The 18974-nt window shown below is 48.1% G+C and overlaps 1 protein-coding gene across 1 annotated transcript; it reads left to right on the top strand.

Annotated features, from left to right (window-relative positions):
* Positions 1 to 6511: 6511 nt before the first annotated feature.
* On the top strand, positions 6512 to 18492 carry LOC115460717 (oocyte zinc finger protein XlCOF6-like; the record flags this gene model as incomplete). The annotated part of the gene is made up of 6 exons (XM_030190481.1): positions 6512 to 6590; positions 6921 to 7071; positions 8923 to 8992; positions 16267 to 16498; positions 17096 to 17573; positions 17658 to 18492. Coding segments are annotated over exons 1-6 (1845 nt in total), but the record flags the coding sequence as incomplete, so codon positions are not given.
* Between the last annotated feature and the right edge of the window lie 482 nt (positions 18493 to 18974).

Below are 18974 nucleotides of genomic sequence, written 5' to 3'. Positions count from 1 at the left end.
AATCCCACTCCTAGCGTCTAAATGACATAAACAAGATCCTTGCTCACCCACCAAGATAGCGACGGAACCCGATTCAGAAATTTCATTGCACACTATTATGGAAAAACTCTTCTCTATAAAAAGTCTCTTGCAGGACACCCAAAACTCACTGTCAGATATAAATATCTGACATCAAAACTCACCTTGCTACAACAGACGTTCAAACAGAAGCTTTAGAAAACAAGTACGAAGAGCAAGAAAATCTGATTGGAAGTCTACAACCCCCCCCCCACAAAAGAAATAGATACTCTGAATAATAGATCCAGAAGAGCTAATATTCGCCTAATCGGTCTGACTGAAGGATCTGAAGGCTCAAACCCGAGCGACTTCATTGCAATGCTGCTCTCGTCTTGATCCCACTCAGGAAATTGAAATTGAACGGGCGCACAGAGCACCATCTTTTAAGCCCGCAAATCAAAAATCTCCAAGACCTGTGATCTTCAGACTTTTGCGTTATCCACTGACTTTTAACTATCCTACAAGGGGCTAAGTTGAAGGCTCCTCGTGTTTTCAAAGGAATGAAAATCTCCATTTACCCAGATCTTAACAAACCCACAGTACAAAGAAGAAAAGCCTTCCTCAGCTTCAGAGATCGTCTGTGACAATATTGACGCTCAATTCAAGCTTTTCTATCCGGCCAGAATGCGAGTGACTGTACACAACATGACTCGTAACTTTGATGATCCCGACCAACTGAGGATCTTTTTGGACTCCTTCAAAAAGTAAAATGATGATTCAGGTGTAGTTTTCTATTCAAGCTTCCTCTGGTACTGCATATCTATGCATTATGTTCTCATTCACTGTCCTACAAGCATTTATAGATCTCCCTAAAATATATTTAAATGTATTTTGCCTTCTGTCTGAATTGATGTAAACTCACTGTATAATATATGCTTGGGAGACTCAGCTGCTTCCACTTCCCAGATTATATTTCACCTCAGCAGACTTGCCTGCTGATTACTTAGCGCTTTTGTGCTTTGTTTTCTAGCATTTAATGTTGGCTTTCAATTTTAACATACCATGCATCACTATGTATATTCTCTTGTTAACTCATAAATTGATAGCTGTTCTCATTAAAATACCTGTCAGCTCCTTTATTGTCAGAATCTCCCATTATAAATTTAATGAAAATTTTCTCTTTCCTCAGCGACCCTCCAGACCGGTCAAGACGCTTGGGTTATGCACTCCTACCAGCAGAGGGAGACTGAGAAACACTGAGCTTTGGGTACTGTATATATAACCTGTGCAGACCCCCAACTAGCCAGTATTTTCTCAGTCTCAGCAGAGGTAGAAGTACAGTCTGTGCAGTCTTCCTAGTCTGGTGAGGTAAAGAAAAAAAAAAAAACAACAAAGAAAGGGGAGATATTTTGTAATTGGGATTTTTCTCCTATTTCAGAAGCCTGTGCATGGTTTAAAAAAATAAAGTGTACTTTTGGGGTGTGGGGCCGGTGGGGCCCACTTTTTTCCCCCTTGGGGTGTTACACCTGCTAGTCGGGTCCCTCCCCCTGTGCTGCTCTCTCCCTCAGGTGGTGACAGTTTGTGCCTCGGCTCCTAGGTCTGCCCAGAAACCTTGAATGCCTCACAGTCAGCAGCTGTCAAGCTCCCTGTTACTTTAATAAATAACTGAACGGAGAGCAGTGCCGTCTTAGAAGTTTGCCTGGTCGGAAGAGCAGTTCTTTCTTTGGCAGCAGGTCGGCGTTTTCAGTGCAGGATTCATCTCTCCCTCCGATTCCGAGGATGTCGGCTGCTTCGGTGCATCGAAACGCCGGGAGGTCAGTGTAAGTACTGCGGACAGCAGAAGCAGTTATCCGCACCCCCCCCCCTTCCGAGTTGGTAGCAGAGGCCCCGATAGCGTCTGCGGCCCCGAGTGCATCGGGCTCGCAGACGGTAGCATCGGAGGCGGGTGCTGTTTCGGCGGGAACAGCCGCCATTTTGAATTCAGCTCGTCCGGCGGAACCTGGGGGTTTTGGGCTTGTTGCTCCTTTTGTTAGTCAGGCTGTGGTAAATGAAGGTCTAGGAGGGGGGTTTCTTTTCCTCCGGATTTCGTTTGAACTCTATATCAGGCCTGGAAATCGGGACACCCCCCCCAGCTGGAGGTTACAGGAGGGGGTAGTCCCGTTATTTCTAAAAGACCCCGTTTAGAGGACACAGAAGACGTGGATTTTTATTATTCACCTTCAGGTTCTGAGGGTCCTCTGAGTGACATTGGGGAGCTAGATAGTTTTGAGGGTTCTCAGGAACCGGAGTGCGTTCTCCCTGGGGAGGATCCCTCAGTGGTCCGAATTTTTAATAGAGACGAACTGGCGGAACTTATAGATCAGGTTTCTGCTACTCTTAAGTTTGAGCATGCTGAGATTCCAATGGCAGAGGCGAAGCAAGTGGATCCTTTGGTTAAAGGTATTCAGCATAAGGCGCGGTCCTTTCCTATGAATAAAGATCTCCGGGAGATGATTTCTCAGGAGTGGCTATCGCCTGATTCCCCATGTAAAGTGTCTAGGGCAGTGGTGAGGCTTTATCCTCTCCCTCAGGAGGATAGGGATTCTTTGAAAGCTCCCATGGTGGATGCAGTAGTTACTGCGGTGACTAAGGCTACAGCTATTCCGGTAGACGGCGGGTCCGCGCTCCGTGACCAGGATAGGAAGTTTGAATCTTTTCTTAAACGAAGCTTTGATTTATCTGCTCTAGCCCTCCAGGCTTCGGTTTGCGGGGGTTTGGTAGCTCGAGCTTGTTTTCGCTGGGCCGAGAAACTCCTTGATGATTCGGTGGATATCAGGGTTTCTGGGGTCCAAGAGTTAGCCAACTTAGAAATGGGTTCGTCCTTTTTGTCTGATGCGCTTTATGATTTGTTGCGGGCTTCAGCCAAGAATATGGCGCTGTTAGTTGGAGCGCATAGGGCTCTTTGCAAGGTTGGGTCGCAGATGCAGCCTCCAAGGCTAAATTGTGTTCTCTGCCCTTTAAAGGATCTTTGCTATTTGGTGAGGATTTAGATAAACTGGTACGTGGTCTTAGTGAGACTAAACTTCCTCGGCTTCCGGAATTTCGTCCCAAATCGGGGTCTAGAGGATCGTCCTTGCGTGGCCATTTTAGGGAAGCTCATCGTTATAGACCGGGTAGATCTAGTGGGTCATTTTTTTCAGCGCACCCAGTCCTTTCGAGGGGACCGTCGTGGAGCACGTGATTTCTCCTCGGGAGGTCCAAGTTCAGGGCTCAATCCCCAATGAAGGTGTGGGGGCCCAGCCTCTGGTGCGGGTAGTGTCACGTCCCTTACCTGCGCCGCCCTGCCCGCTGGGATGCCTCGCTCCGCGAGCAGGAGAGAGCGGGGTATCGCTGGCTATGGGCGGCGTGGGCAGGGAGTTGTGCCCGCCTCCTGGACAATGCCGGTTCGCCGCTATAGCGCGGTGGCGGCCGGAGAGCGCCAGCGCTGCCAAAATGGCCGGCGCTCTCAAACTGGAAAGTCTCTTCCGGGTGCGGGACCTGGGAGCAGAGGAAACGACCCTTCTGGGCCCGGATTGGCTGGTCGCGGCTGGACTCCGCCTTCTCTCTGGGACCAGCCTATCCAGAGCCCTGGGGCTGGTTGTGGGCCCCACCTTTCGAACAGCTGATGAGTTTTCTCCTGATGGAGGGGGCTATTTAAGTGCAGACGCTGGCAGAGTTCTTTGCTTCGGCTTCTGCTTGCGGATCCCTGAGTTCTGTGTTTTGGATTGCCTTCCGTTTGCCTTTGAACCACTCTTTGGACCTGGACCTTGCTTTTGCCTGCCGCCTGCCTTTGAACCACTGCTTGAACCTGGACTTTGCTTTTGCCTGCCGCCTGCCTTTGAACCACTGCTTGAACCTGGACTTTGCTTTTGCCTGCCGCCTGCCTTTGAACCACTGCTTGAACCTGGACTTTGCTTTTGCCTGCCGCCTGCCTTCGAACCACTGATTGGACCTGGACTTTGCTTTTGCCTGCCGCCTGCCTTCGAACCACTGATTGGACCTGGACTTTGCTTTTGCCTGCCGCCTGCCTTTGAACCACTGATTGGACCTGGACTTTGCTTTTGCCTGCCGCCTGCCTTCGAACCACTGATTGGACCTGGACTTTGCTTTTGCCTGCCGCCTGCCTTTGAACCACTGATTGGACCTGGACTTTGCTCTTGCCTGCCGCCTGCCTTTGAACCACTGCTTGAACCTGGACTTTGCTTTTGCCTGCCGCCTGCCTTTGAACCACTGCTTGAACCTGGACTTTGCTTTTGCCTGCCGCCTGCCTTCGAACCACTGATTGGACCTGGACTTTGCTTTTGCCTGCCGCCTGCCTTCGAACCACTGATTGGACCTGGACTTTGCTTTTGCCTGCCGCCTGCCTTTGAACCACTGATTGGACCTGGACTTTGCTTTTGCCTGCCGCCTGCCTTCGAACCACTGATTGGACCTGGACTTTGCTTTTGCCTGCCGCCTGCCTTTGAACCACTGATTGGACCTGGACTTTGCTCTTGCCTGCCGCCTGCCTTTGAACCACTGCTTGAACCTGGACTTTGCTTTTGCCTGCCGCCTGCCTTTGAACCACTGCTTGAACCTGGGCTTTGCTTTTGCCTGCCGCCTGCCTTTGAACCACTGCTTGAACCTGGACTTTGCTTTTGCCTGCCGCCTGCCTTTGAACCACTGTTTGAACCTGGACTTTGCTTTTGCCTACCGCCTGCCTTTGAACCACTGTTTGAACCTGGACCTTGCTTTTGCCTGCCGCCTGCCTTTGAACCACTGTTGGGACCTGGACTTTGCTTTTGCCTGCCGCCTGCCTTGAACCGCTGGTCGGACCTGGACCTTGTCTTTAGTCATCTGTCTGCCCCAGCCTGCCCTTCTTTGGAGGCCTCTGTCCTGACTCTCCAGGTAAGATCAGAACTGTCTGGCTGCCAGACGTTGTTTGGCCCAAGGGCTCACTTTTCGTGATAAAGGCTTGACAGAAAGCCGAAGCCATGAGCTCGCCAGATAAGCCTGATCTGACCGACTTGGCCCAAGCTCTCCAACAGCAACAGGCCCAGCTCAACAGATTGTCTGGAGTACTGCAAGATGTGTGTTCCCAGATGTCAGCGCAGCGAGCACCGGCTCCCGGAGCAAGTAGGACATCTCCACCTCAGCCTGCCTTTCGTTTGCCGGAACCTCCCCGGTTTGACGGCACACCCTCCGCATGCCGCGGATTCTTGAACCAATGTCAGATGCTCTTTGACATGCAACCTGCTTCTTTTCCTACGGACAAACAAAAGATTACCTACATTATTTCATTACTCTCCGGTTCGGCTCTGGCATGGGCTTCACCTCTCTGGGAGCAACAGGATCCTCTCCTTTCGGAACTTGGAGAATTCCTGCGTCGGTTCCGCATGGTCTTCGATGTTCCAGGGCGTCCCTCCTCTGCTGCAGGAGAGCTACTACGGATTCAGCAAGGAAGCAGTACGGTTGGAGCCTATGCTATTCGATTCCGTACCTTGGCGGCGGAACTTAAATGGAATCAAGAGGCTCTTACGGCCATTTTTTGGCAAGGCTTGAGTGGGCGCATTAAGGACGAGTTAGCCGGCCGTGAAATCCCTAGTACTCTGGACGCTCTAATCTCCCTAAGTACTCGGATTGATGTCCGCTTCCAGGAACGGGCACGAGAACAAGTTGCCTCTCGTCCGTCTCGCAGGTTTTCCCCTCAAAGACCACGAACTGTCTCTCCTCAGGAGGCTGCGGTCCCGACTGCGGAGGGATCAGAAGTGCCTATGGTGATTGGCAGGCACCGACTGACAGCTGTTGAACGGACCCACCGGAGGGAGAATAAACTATGTATGTACTGTGGGAAACCTGGCCATTTTGTGAAAGGGTGTCCCAACAAGCCGGGAAATGCTTAGACCCTAGCCTTGTGAAGGGGGTGGTTTTGGGTCGTTCAGGAACCCTTCCGGATAACTTAATGACAGTACCTATTATCTTACTTTGGCAAGAATACAGGATAAACACCCTAGCCTTGCTGGATTCAGGAGCAGGAGGCAACTTTATTGATGCTAGGCTACTTCAGGGCCTAGGAAGGCCGGTTATTTCCTGTAAACCAGCTCTTCAAGTAACGTCCATTCATGGCTCTACTCTGCCACAGCCTATTACTCATCTCACTCTTCCGCTTCGGATGCAGGTGGGCCTTCTTCATCATGAGGAGATACAATTTCTTATTTTACCTCAAGCCATCCATCCTGTAATTCTAGGTATGCCATGGCTGCGGCTGCACGCGCCTTGCATAGACTGGCCTTCGGGAGAGATCAGCCAATGGAGTGGTCGTTGTTTTGAAACTTGTCTGACACCAGTGCACCCTCTTCCTATTAATGTGCCAGCGCTACCTGGAGCCCTCCACCCCTGTGATGCTCATCTTCCGAAGGAATACGATGAGTTTTCTGATGTCTTTGATGCCCGGGAGGCAGATTCCCTCCCACCCCATCGCCCGTTCGATTGTCCCATTGATTTGTTGCCCGGCACGATGCCTCCTCGAGGACGATTATATGCTTTGTCCCGGGATGAATCTGCTGCCATGCGGGACTACATTCAGGACAATCTTCGTAAAGGATTCATCCGACCATCTTCTTCTCCTGCCGGGGCGGGGTTCTTTTTTGTCTCCAAAAAGGATGGGTCCTTGCGGCCCTGCATTGACTATCGAGGGCTTAACAACATCACAGTCAAGAACCGTTATCCCCTTCCGCTTATCCCGGAGCTTTTTGATCGACTCCAGGGGGCTGTTATTTTTACTAAGTTGGATCTGCGAGGGGCCTACAACTTGATTCGTATCCGTCAGGGGGACGAGTGGAAAACTGCGTTTAATACTCACGAAGGCCATTTTGAGTATCGGGTCATGCCTTTTGGACTTTGTAATGCTCCGGCTGTGTTTCAAGATTTCATCAACTTCATTTTCCGGGATCTTCTGTATTCTTCAGTCATTGTTTACTTGGACGATATTCTGATCTTCTCTGCTTCGCCCCTGGATCATCCCGGGCATGTCCGCACAGTGCTTCAACGACTCCGGGATCATCGACTGTTTGCCAAGTTGGAAAAATGTGCGTTTCATCAATCCACTATTCCTTTTTTGGGACATATTATCTCTGCTGTTGGATTACAAATGGATCCTGCTAAACTGCAGGCTATCCGTGACTGGCCTCTTCCCCAAGGTCTCCGGGCCTTACAGCGTTTTCTTGGCTTTGCTAACTACTACAGACAATTCATTCCCCATTATTCGCTCCTCACGGCTCCTTTGACAGCCCTTACTCGGAAGGGGGCGGATGTTCGGCATTGGTCTCCTGCTGCCCTGGAGGCTTTTTCTGCCTTGAAGACGGCTTTCTTGTCTGCATCTGTGCTCCGTAGTCCTGATGTCACGAAGCCTTTCATCGTGGAGGTCGATGCCTCTGCTTTGGGGGTGGGGGCGGTGCTGTCCCAGACAACTTCTTCTGGTAAGAAACATCCTTGTTTTTTTTTTTCTAAGAAGTTTTCGCCAGCTGAACGTAATTATACCATCGGGGACAGAGAGCTGCTGGCTCTGAAGCTCGCCTTTCAGGAGTGGCGATACCTACTGGAGGGTGCTGCTCACCCTATTACAGTCATTACTGATCACAAAAATCTGCTTTATTTGCAAGATGCCAAACGCTTGAATCCCCGGCAGGCCCGTTGGTCACTATTTTTTGCTCGTTTTACCTTTCATTTGGTGTTTCGTCCCGCAGAAAAGAATATACAGGCAGATGCCCTCTCCCGAGCTTTTGATGTACCTGAGGAGCCTGAGGAGCTCTATCCTATGCTCAATCCTGCTTGCCTTTCCCCTACGGTGGGGGCATCCGCCTGTCTCAAGACTCCTGTTCCTGCTCGATCTCGTCGCAAGGTCCTTCAGTGGGGTCATTCTGCTGCGTTTTCGGGACATTTTGGGTTCCGTAAGACCTATCATCTTATTTCCCGTTATTTTTGGTGGCCCCACATGGCCCAGGAGATTCGGCAGTTTGTCTCTACCTGTCCTACCTGTGCCCGTACCAAGTCCTTGCCAGGCAAGCCGTGGGGGCTTCTTCAACCATTACCGGTACCCCACCTACCGTGGCAGGAGGTCTCGATGGACTTTATAACTGATCTTCCCTGTTCCAAGGGCAACACGATCATCTGGGTGGTGGTGGATCGTTTTTCTCGCATGGCTCACTTCGTACCCATTCGGTCCCTGCCATCCGCGAAGGCTCTTGCGTCCCATTTTATCCAGCACATTTTTCGGCTGCATGGACTGCCACATCGTATCATCAGTGATAGAGGGTCGCAATTCACCTCTAAATTTTGGAGGTCGTTATGCTCAGCCTTTGGGGTTACCACGCATTTCTCTTCAGCTTACCATCCTCAGACCAACGGCATGGCAGAGCGTACTAACCAGACCCTTAAAGCTTTTCTTCGGGCCTTCACTAATGCTCGTCAAGATGATTGGACTGATCTCCTGGCCTGGGCTGAATTTGCCTACAACAATAGTTTCCATTCTGCTTCACGGACATCACCCTTCTTCACTGTTTTTGGACGTCATCCACGTCTTCCGCCTCCGATTCCTTTGACTGCGGCTCCTCCACTGATCCAGTCTACTCTCACCACCATTCATGCAACTTGGAGGACAGTCCGTCAGCAGTTGGGGAGGGCGGCTGCTCGGTACAAGCAATTTGCTGATCGGCGTCGCTGTGCCGCTCCCGTATTCCAGCCGGGACAGAGAGTATGGCTCAGCACCAAGTACCTCAAACTTCGTCTTCCCTCCCTTAAGTTTGCTCCTCGCTTCATCGGGCCATTTTCTGTGAGATCTAGAGTGGGGACGGTGGTCTATCGCCTTCACTTACCTGGTAATCTTCGCATTCACAATGCTTTTCATGTGTCTCTGCTTAAACCTTTTAGGACTTCCCACTGGCATCCTGCTCCAAAGAAGATTCTGGTTCCAGACTCTGACCCTGATCCGGAGTTCGAGGTAAAAGAGATTCTTGACTCTAAACTCCAGCGGGGTCGATTGTTTTACTTGATCTCGTGGAAGAACTTTGGTCCTGAGGATAACTCCTGGGAGCCAGTTGCTAATATCCTTGCTCCTGATTTGTTGCACGAGTTCCACTCTCGCTACCCTACTAAACCTGGACCAAGACGGAGAGGGGGGGCTTACGGGGGGGGGTACTGTCACGTCCCTTACCTGCGCCGCCCTGCCCGCTGGGATGCCTCGCTCCGCGAGCAGGAGAGAGCGGGGTATCGCTGGCTATGGGCGGCGTGGGCAGGGAGTTGTGCCCGCCTCCTGGACAATGCCGGTTCGCCGCTATAGCGCGGTGGCGGCCGGAGAGCGCCGGCGCTGCCAAAATGGCCGGCGCTCTCAAACTGGAAAGTCTCTTCCGGGTGCGGGACCTGGGAGCAGAGGAAACGACCCTTCTGGGCCCGGATTGGCTGGTCGCGGCTGGACTCCGCCTTCTCTCTGGGACCAGCCTATCCAGAGCCCTGGGGCTGGTTGTGGGCCCCACCTTTCGAACAGCTGATGAGTTTTCTCCTGATGGAGGGGGCTATTTAAGTGCAGACGCTGGCAGAGTTCTTTGCTTCGGCTTCTGCTTGCGGATCCCTGAGTTCTGTGTTTTGGATTGCCTTCCGTTTGCCTTTGAACCACTCTTTGGACCTGGACCTTGCTTTTGCCTGCCGCCTGCCTTTGAACCACTGCTTGAACCTGGACTTTGCTTTTGCCTGCCGCCTGCCTTTGAACCACTGCTTGAACCTGGACTTTGCTTTTGCCTGCCACCTGCCTTTGAACCACTGCTTGAACCTGGACTTTGCTTTTGCCTGCCGCCTGCCTTTGAACCACTGCTTGAACCTGGACTTTGCTTTTGCCTGCCGCCTGCCTTTGAACCACTGTTTGAACCTGGACTTTGCTTTTGCCTACCGCCTGCCTTTGAACCACTGTTTGAACCTGGACCTTGCTTTTGCCTGCCGCCTGCCTTTGAACCACTGTTGGGACCTGGACTTTGCTTTTGCCTGCCGCCTGCCTTGAACCGCTGGTCGGACCTGGACCTTGTCTTTAGTCATCTGTCTGCCCCAGCCTGCCCTTCTTTGGAGGCCTCTGTCCTGACTCTCCAGGTAAGATCAGAACTGTCTGGCTGCCAGACGTTGTTTGGCCCAAGGGCTCACTTTTCGTGATAAAGGCTTGACAGGTAGGTGCTCGGCTGAGACAGTTTTACCAGAGTTGGGTCCAGATCACGCCAGACCAGTGGGTCCTAGAGGTGGTTCGAAACGGTTACGTGTTGGAGTTCGAAGGTTTGCTTCCCAAGTTCTATCTGGAGTCCCCGTGTTGGTCTCCTGTCAAGAGGGCGGCAGTTCGTGACACCTTGCTTCGTTTGATCAGTCTCGGAGCAGCGGTTCCTGTTCCCCCTGGGCAGCAAGGAACAGGTTGCTATTCGATTTATTTTGTGGTCCCAAAAAGGAGGGTCCTTTTGGCCTATTTAGATCTCAAAAGGGTCAATTCAGTGCTAAAGGTTCCCTCCTTTCGCATGGAGACGTTGCATTCGGTCATTGTAGCAGTTCGGAGTGGGGAGTTCCTCACGTCACTAGACTTGACAGAGGCTTATCTGCACATTGGATTCCCATCAGCGTTTTCTTCGTTTTTCCGTCTTAGGCAAGCATTTTCAGTTTTGTGCGCTGCCTTTCGGTCTTGCGACAGCTCCCCGCACCTTTTCCAAGATTATGGTAGTGGTGGCGGCGGCATTGCGGAGGCAGGGCATTTTGGTGCACCCTTATCTCGACGATTGGTTGATTCGGGTCAAGTCCAAGACGGAGAGCGAAGTAGCTACAGCTCAAGTGGTGCATTTTTTGGAGTCCTTTGGTTGGGTGGTGAATCTGTCCAAGAGTCATCTCAGTCCGTCGCAGTCTCTGGAATATCTGGGGGTTCTATTCGATACGGTAAAGGGCAGGGGATTTTTACCGCCCCTTCGGATTCTCAAGCTGCAGGATCAGATTTGTTGATTTCTTGCGGAGCAAATGCCGACGGCCCGTGCTTACCTTCAAGTTCTGGGTATGATGGTGGCAGCCATAGATGTAGTTCCGTGGGCCAGGGCGCATATGCAACAGTTGCAGTCAGATCTTTTGAGCCGTTGGGCTCCTCAAACGCAGGAGTTGGAGATGCGTTTGCCATTGTCCAGAATTCCTTGTTGCAGCTTGCGCTGGTGGCTCCACATAGGCAACTTGAAAAAGAGAATGCCTTTATAATCCCCAGCATGGATAGTACTCACTACAGATGCCAGTCTGACAGGCTGGGGAACTCATTGTCTCGGTCAAGTAGCCCAAAGTCGGTGGTCTTGGGAGGAAGCTCAGTAGTCCATCAACCGGTTGGAGACTCGGGCCATTCGCTTGGCTCTTCAGTTCTTCCAGGTTCTCCTTCTCGGCAAGGTGGTCAGAGTTCTTTGCGACAATTCCATGGCCGTGGCTTATGTCAACCATCAAGGGGGCACAGAGAGCCGAGCGGTCCCAGAAGAGGCGGTGCTTTTGTTTCTCTGGGCAGAACTTCATCTTCAGGCTCTTTCGGCAGGACATGTAGCTGGGGTGGACAATGTGGACGTAGATTTTCTGAGCAGGCATACTCTGGATCCTGGAGAGTGTGCTCTCCATTGGTCAGTGTTCAGTCGTATTGTGTTGGAATGGGGTCTTCCAGTGATGGATCTCATGGTGACAGCAGGCAATGCACAAGTCCATCGGTTTTTCAGTCGCAGGAGTTACTGTATGTTTTTCTGCCATGGCCCCTAGTCGGTTGAGTGGTTCAGCTCATTGAGTGTCACTCGGGTCTGGTGATGTTGGTTGCTCCAAATTTTCGTGGTACGGAGATCTGGTGCTTCCAGCTGAAGTGGATCCGATTTCTTTGACAGAGGAGGTTCTTTTGTGTCAAGGTCCAATTGTAATGCCAGATCCGTCTCCTTTCTCTCTTATGGCTTGGCTCTAGAGAGGCAAATGCTGAGAAAGAAAGGGTTTTCTTCTAGAGTTATCGCTACAATGTTGAGTTCTCGCAAGCTGTCCACTTCTCGGGCGTATGTTCGTGTCTGGAAACTTTTTGAGCACTGGTGTCAAGATCGGGATTTTGTTCCTCGTCGTGCTTCAATTGCGGAAGTCTTGGATTTTTTGCAGGATGGGTTGGACAGGGGTTTGGCCTTGTCTGCTTTGAAGGTGCAGGTGGCGGCCTTGTCTTGTTTCTGGGGAAGGATTCAGGGCAAGTCCTTAGCCTCTTCGCCTGATGTGATTCGTTTCCTGAAAGGGGTCAAGTTGCTTTGCCCTCCTCACTGTTGATTGGTTCCTCCATGGGATCTGAATCTTGTTTTGGATGATTTGGTTCGGCCTCCTTTTGAGCCTTTGGTTTCGGCTTCTGTTAAAGATCTTTCCTTGAAGGCTGTGTTTTTGGTGGCCATTACGTCACCACGGAGGGTGTCGGAGCTTCATGCTTTGTCTGTAGGGTCCCTTTCTTGTCTTTTTCCAAGGAAAAGGTTTCTTTACGACCAGTGCCTTCATTTTTGCCTAAGTTGGTTTCCAGTTTTCATGTGAATCAGCCAGTTCTAGGGGATCCGGCAGGAGATCCAGAGCAATGTCATCTCGCAAAGCTTGATGTTCGGCAGGTATTACGTTGTTATCTAAAGAGAACTCAGGAGTTCAGGACTTCGGATCGGTTGTTTGTTCTGTATGGCGGGGCCAGGAAGGGTGCAGCCGCTTCCAAGGCAACTATAGCCCGGTGGTTAAAGGAGGCGATTGCATCTGCCTATTTATTGAAGGGTCGTGAGGTACCTCAGGTATTTACAGCTCACTCCACTAGGGGAGTGGGGGCCTTCTGGGCGGAAAATAGTACGATCCCTCCGCTGGATATTTGTCGGGCGGCTGTTTGGTCTTCCTTACATTCCTTTGTGAAACATTATAGGATTGATGTGCATGCAAAGGAAGAGGCAAGTTTTGGTGCAGCAGTTTTGACCTCTGTCCTTCGGGGGTCCTGCCCATAGATGTTTACTGCTTTGGTACGTCCCAAGTCTTGACCGGTCTGGAGGGTCACTGAGGAAGGTGAAATTAGATCTTACCTGCTAATTTTCTTTCCTCTAGACCCTCCAGACCGGTCAAGAACCCGCACTGTTTATAGTTATTGCCAGGAGCTGTTGTTTTGAATGTTACTTTCTTGCAGCTGATGATTGTTATATAAGTATATTCAGACTTTAATTGCCAGGTACTATTTCTGGTGTGAGTTTGGTTCAGGTTTGGCTCTGTTTCTGGCCTGACTAGGGGGCATGCGATGAAACTACAGTGTAGTAAATTTAAAACAAATCGGAGAAAATTTTTCTTCACCCAACGTAAATCTCTTCCCAAAGGGAAATCTCCTGGGAATGATGGCTTTACTGCCGAATTTTACCAAAATTTGCAGATTTATTGATCCCCAAATTGGATATTATCTATAAATCTTTAATCTCTAATAATCAGCAATCTGGTTCCTTTTTCCAATTCACTATAATTGTCATTCCAAAACTCGATAGAGATTTAAGTAAAGTTGCGAACTATCGCCCTACTTCATTAATAAATATTGACAACAAAATATATGCAAAAATCCTGGCTCTACGCCTACAAAACACACTCCCTGAGCTTATACATAGAGACCAGAACGGTTTCACTCCTAATAGATTGGCTAATGATAACTCAAGACTGTTGGAATATTCTCGCATTTACAGAAAATATCAAAGAACCTTATGTAGCTGTTTCACTTGATGCCAAAAAAGCAATTGATAGAATTGAATGGCCTTATCTTTTTCATGTGTTAAAATGGTTCAATTTTAGCCCTCAATTTATTAAGATGGTTCAACTTCTCTCAATAAAAATATAAAAAAAAACAAAAGAAGAAGAAGAAAATCACAGTACAATAAATGAAACATTGATTACGTTTACTCAGACAAGGCAAGACCCGAACAACCACAACATGACGCCTGCCACGGAAGCCTAAGAGAATGTAGAAAGGTTGTTTTACCTGCAGTGCATAATTAAGTTGTTCGTTGTACCAGAGGATGTGGTCAAAGGAACTACGATAGAGGGGTTCAAAAGAGGAAATTCCATAAAAATATTTGTAGTCAGGTAACATAGTAACATAGTAGATGACGGCAGAAAAAGACCTGTACGGTCCATCCAGTCTGCCCAAGAAGATAAATTCGTATGTGCTACTTTTTTATTTGTACTGTCCTCTTCAGGGCACAGACCGTATAAGTCTGCCCAGCACTAGCCCCGCCTCCCAATCACCAGCTCTGCCACCCATTCTAGGCTAAGCTCCTGAGAATCCCTTCCTTCTGCACAGGATTCCTTTATGTTTATCCCACGCATGTTTGAATTCCGTTACCGTTTTCATCTCCACCACCTCCCGCGGGAGGGCATTCCAAGCATCCACTACTCTCTCCGTGAAAAAATACTTCCTGACATTCTTCTTGAGTCTGCCCCTTCGCAGAGCCATTGCTCGTCAGTGAAAAATGAACCATGAGAAATAGATCTACTTTTTGGGCTCTGACAGGCATTTGTGACCAGACTGGCCACCATTGGAGACAGGATCAAGACTCTGATGGCTGTTATATCGATGTGGGAAGACCAACAAGGAGCTTTTAAATATCAGCTTGAGTGACATCATCTGTTCTATCTGCATCTCTGGTAATCATCAGCATGGATATGTTGTATTTTCTGCTTCGAGGGAATGTAAAGGGGTCTGTGTATTACATTTGTACCCCGCGCTTTCCCACTCATGGCAGGCTCAATGCGGCTTACATGGGGCAATGGAGGGTTAAGTGACTTGCCCAGAGTCACAAGGAGCTGCCTGTGCCGGGAATCGAATTCAGTTCCTCAGGACCAAAGTCCACCACCCTAACCACTAGGCCACTCCTCCGCACATGTAAGTGGCGCTTGGTAGTGTGGGCGTGTGGAATTGGCTTTGTTTTAAATGGAGGCCTAAATAGCCGTCTGCTAAAACAGAAATCTGCATGCAGCCATTTAATGAGTTCAAAACTGAAGCAAAAAATCAGCGTGATGCCTTCTTCCAAGGTGAACCCAATAAATGCACTCCGTGGACCTGCAGCATATACACGCGGTCCACGGAGTGAATTTCTTGGGTTCACCTTGGAAGAAGGCATCACACTGTTTTTTTTTGCTTCGGTTTGAAACTTGGTTTCAATTTAAAGCCCCTGACGCAGCCCTGGTGGGCGAAACACAGTCTGTGTTGGGCAATGACTCTAGAATAAAGTTTTGAACCATATCATTGACTGATCTGCTGTGCTTGTTTCCACGTTGGATTTTGTGGATCGGTTGCCTATCTGTTTTTTGCAGCCATTTAATGCCTGAGCAGGTTCACATTTTAACGCAGCGGTAATCGGACAGTGCGCAATTACCGCCAGACGCACCTACACCATGAACCCACGCTACAAAGTAGAAAAATGTTTTCTGACATGGAAAATGGCACACGGCAAACTTTGTGTATGCCGGACGGTAGTGCTGATTTCCACATGGCAACCCTATGACCCTTAAACTTGTTAAATTGTTCTTCTCTTACAATAACAAACCAGCAATGAGAAGCCGGTAATTATTTCTTAAAATCCTTTAAGGAATCAAAACAGCCTTATAAGTAGTGGAAAATCTAAGTCCAAAGTACTTTTTCTATTAGTTCGTCAGCCCAACATGTTTCGGCATTCAGGGGTAAAATTGTAAAATGGACAAACAAACCCCCTAAAGATAAACAGAAATAACTAAGAATAAAAAACACATAGCACCCCACAAACCCCTCCCTTAAAAATATATAAAAAAAAGTTTATCTAGGCGGCTTTAGGTGGATTGTTTGTCCATTTTACAATTTAATAATTACTGGCTCATCATTGCTGTTTTGTGCCTGTGATACGTTTGGATTGTAAGATTGTTTTTATGTCTTTTCCTACAATAATACACAATGCTCTTTTTTTTTACTTTTAAGAAAAAGAGGACCCTAAAAACAGTAATACAGAGACACATAACTGGAAGCTCAGTGAGAAGCCTGAAGGGGAAAAGATGTTATCAGAAAGAGACAAAGAGAAAACTTCTTCCAGTTCTGACTGGGGAGAAAAGGAAAAGAATCAAAATAAACAAAAACCTTCACCAGGAGGCTCAGCTCTGTGTGAAAACAGTATCAGTAATCTCAAACAGGCAGGGGAAGAGGAGAGAAACCAGATGAGAGATCAAAGCTGTTCCTGTGATATTTGTCAGATATTCCTCAGCAATTATTTTGTTCTAAAATCACTTCTTAGATCTGATACTGAAGAGAGACCATCTACATGTACGGACAATGGGGAAAATGTCAGTCTAAAGAGAGAACTAGAAGGACAACAGAAAACAGTCCTAAAAGAGAAACATTTTACAGGTTCTGAATGTGGGAAAGGTTTCAATAGGAAGAAAGAGCTAATGCAACCCAAGAAAACTAATAAAGAAACTAGAATGTGTACAGTTACCAGAATATGGGAAAAGCTTTACGAACAAAGCAGACATTATAAAATATAAGAAAAACATCACTGATGAGAGAATATCTTCATGTCCTGGATGTGAGAAAAGCTCCAACAAGGAAGAAAATTTCCACCAAGGACAGAGATCAGTTTCAAGTGCTGAATGTCAGAAAAGCTTTAGTCAAGAGGAAGCAGTCATAGATCACCAAAAAGCTCAAACTGCTGGGGAACCGGACACTTCTACTAAATCTGAAAAAATATTTTGCAGGAAGGCAACACTCTCAAAATACCAGGAAATCAAGAAAAATGAGAGATTATATACTTGTGCTGACAGTGGTATAAGTGCTTGTTGGAAAGGAAACCTCACAATGCCCAAGAGGCTTAATTCAGTAGTGAAACCATTTACCTCTACCATGTGTGGTAAAAGCTTCACTACAGACAGTCTCCGAGACCACCCAAAAACTGACACTGGAATGAACCCATTTACTTGTACTGACTGTAATAAAAGCTTCAGTCAAAAAGAACACCTCACAACACACAAGAGAATCCACATCATTGAGCGATTTCCATGTAGTGACTGTGGTAAAAGCTTTAAGTACTAAGAGGAAAACTGATCAGACACCAGAAAATCCATACAGGAGAGAAGCCATTTACATGTACTGACTGTGGTAAAAGCTTTACTGAGAAGAAAACACTGACCATACATCAGAGAATCCACACAGGTGAGAAGCCGTTTACATGTACTGAGTGTTATAAAAGCTTTACTGAGAAGCAAAAACTGACCAAACACCAGAGAATCCACACAGGTGAGAAGCCGTTTACATGTACTGAGTGTGGTAAAAGCTTTACTGAGAAGAAAACACTGACCATACATCAGAGAATCCACACAGGAGAAAAGCCATTTACATGTACTGAGTGTGGAAAAAGATTTAGCGTAATGGGAAATCTGACTATACATCAGAAAATCCACACAGGAGAAAAGCCATTTACATGTAGTGAGTGTGGTAAAAGCTTTACTGAGAAGAAAAGACTGACCAGACACCAGAGAATTCACACAGGAGAGAAGCCGTTTACATGTACTGAGTGTTATAAAAGCTTTACTGAGACGAAAACACTGACCAAACACCAGAGAATCCACACAGGGGTGAATCTGTTTACATGTAGTGAGTGTGGTAAAAGCTTTACTGAGAAGAAAAGACTGACCAGACACCAGAGAATTCACACAGGTGAGAATCTGTTTACATGTAGTGAGTGTGGTAAAAGCTTTACTGAGAAGAAAACACTGACCAAACACCAGAGAAGACACACAGGAGAGAATCCATTTACATGTAGTGAGTGTGGTAAAAGCTTTACTGAGAAGAGTAAACTGACCATACACCAGAGAATCCACACAGGTGAGAATCTGTTTACATGTAGTGAGTGTGGTAAAAGCTTTACTGAGAAGAAAACACTGACCAAACACCAGAGAAGACACACAGGAGAGAATCCATTTACATGTAGTGAGTGTGGTAAAAGCTTTACTGAGAAGAAAACACTGACCAAACACCAGAGAAGACACACAGGAGAGAATCCATTTACATGTAGTGAGTGTGGTAAAAGCTTTACTGAGAAGAGTAAACTGACCAGACATCAGAGAAGACACACAGGAGAGAAGCCATTTACATGTAGTGAGTGTGGTAAAAGCTTTACTGAGAAGAATACACTGACCAGACACCAGAGAATCCACACAGGTGAGAAGCCGTTTACATGTACTGAGTGTGGTAAAAGCTTTATTGCGAAGGAAACACTGACCATACACCATAGAATCCACACAGGTGAGAAGCCGTTTACATGTACTGAGTGTGGTAAAAGCTTTACTGAGAAGAATACACTGACCAGACACCAGAGAATCCACACAGGTGAGAAGCCGTTTACATGTACTGAGTGTGGTAAAAGCTTTATTGCGAAGGAAACACTGACCAGACACCAGAGAATCCACACAGGTGAGAAGCTATTTCCATGTCCTAAGCCCATCTAAGCTCAATCACTCTCAGACAATGGACTAGCAGATGTCCAGGCAGGAAGTCTTGTGATGTCATTGAGAATGTGACCTGTTGCCATGCTCCATCTCAAAGCCAGATGCCCAGAATTCAGCTACCCAGGAGCTTTCTAATTGGACCAAGGGCAACCACCTGACGATAAATGCCCAGTTCAGACACTTTAAAAGCAGGGGCTCTTTCTTTAGAAGGAGAGTTCTTCCTGGCTGTTCCTGATGCTCCTGTCCTAGTCGCCGCTGCCCTGAAGTGATTAAATCTAAAAGCAAGCTAGAATCTCCTGGAATCCTGACTTCTCAAGCTGGACATCACATCCACCTGAAAGAAACGGCTTCAAGCTCCATCAGACAGCAAATCTACAAAGAAACTTCCTGTTCCAGCAAGGATCTCCTGCATCACTCTCCATAGCAGCCTCCATCAATGTGAGTTATCCAGCTTCATT

This window comes from Microcaecilia unicolor, chromosome 1 (assembly GCF_901765095.1).
Source record: "Microcaecilia unicolor chromosome 1, aMicUni1.1, whole genome shotgun sequence".
Lineage (NCBI taxonomy): Eukaryota > Metazoa > Chordata > Amphibia > Gymnophiona > Siphonopidae > Microcaecilia > Microcaecilia unicolor.
Note: the sequence above shows the minus strand (reverse complement) of the source record. Positions and strands in the feature narration are given on the sequence as shown.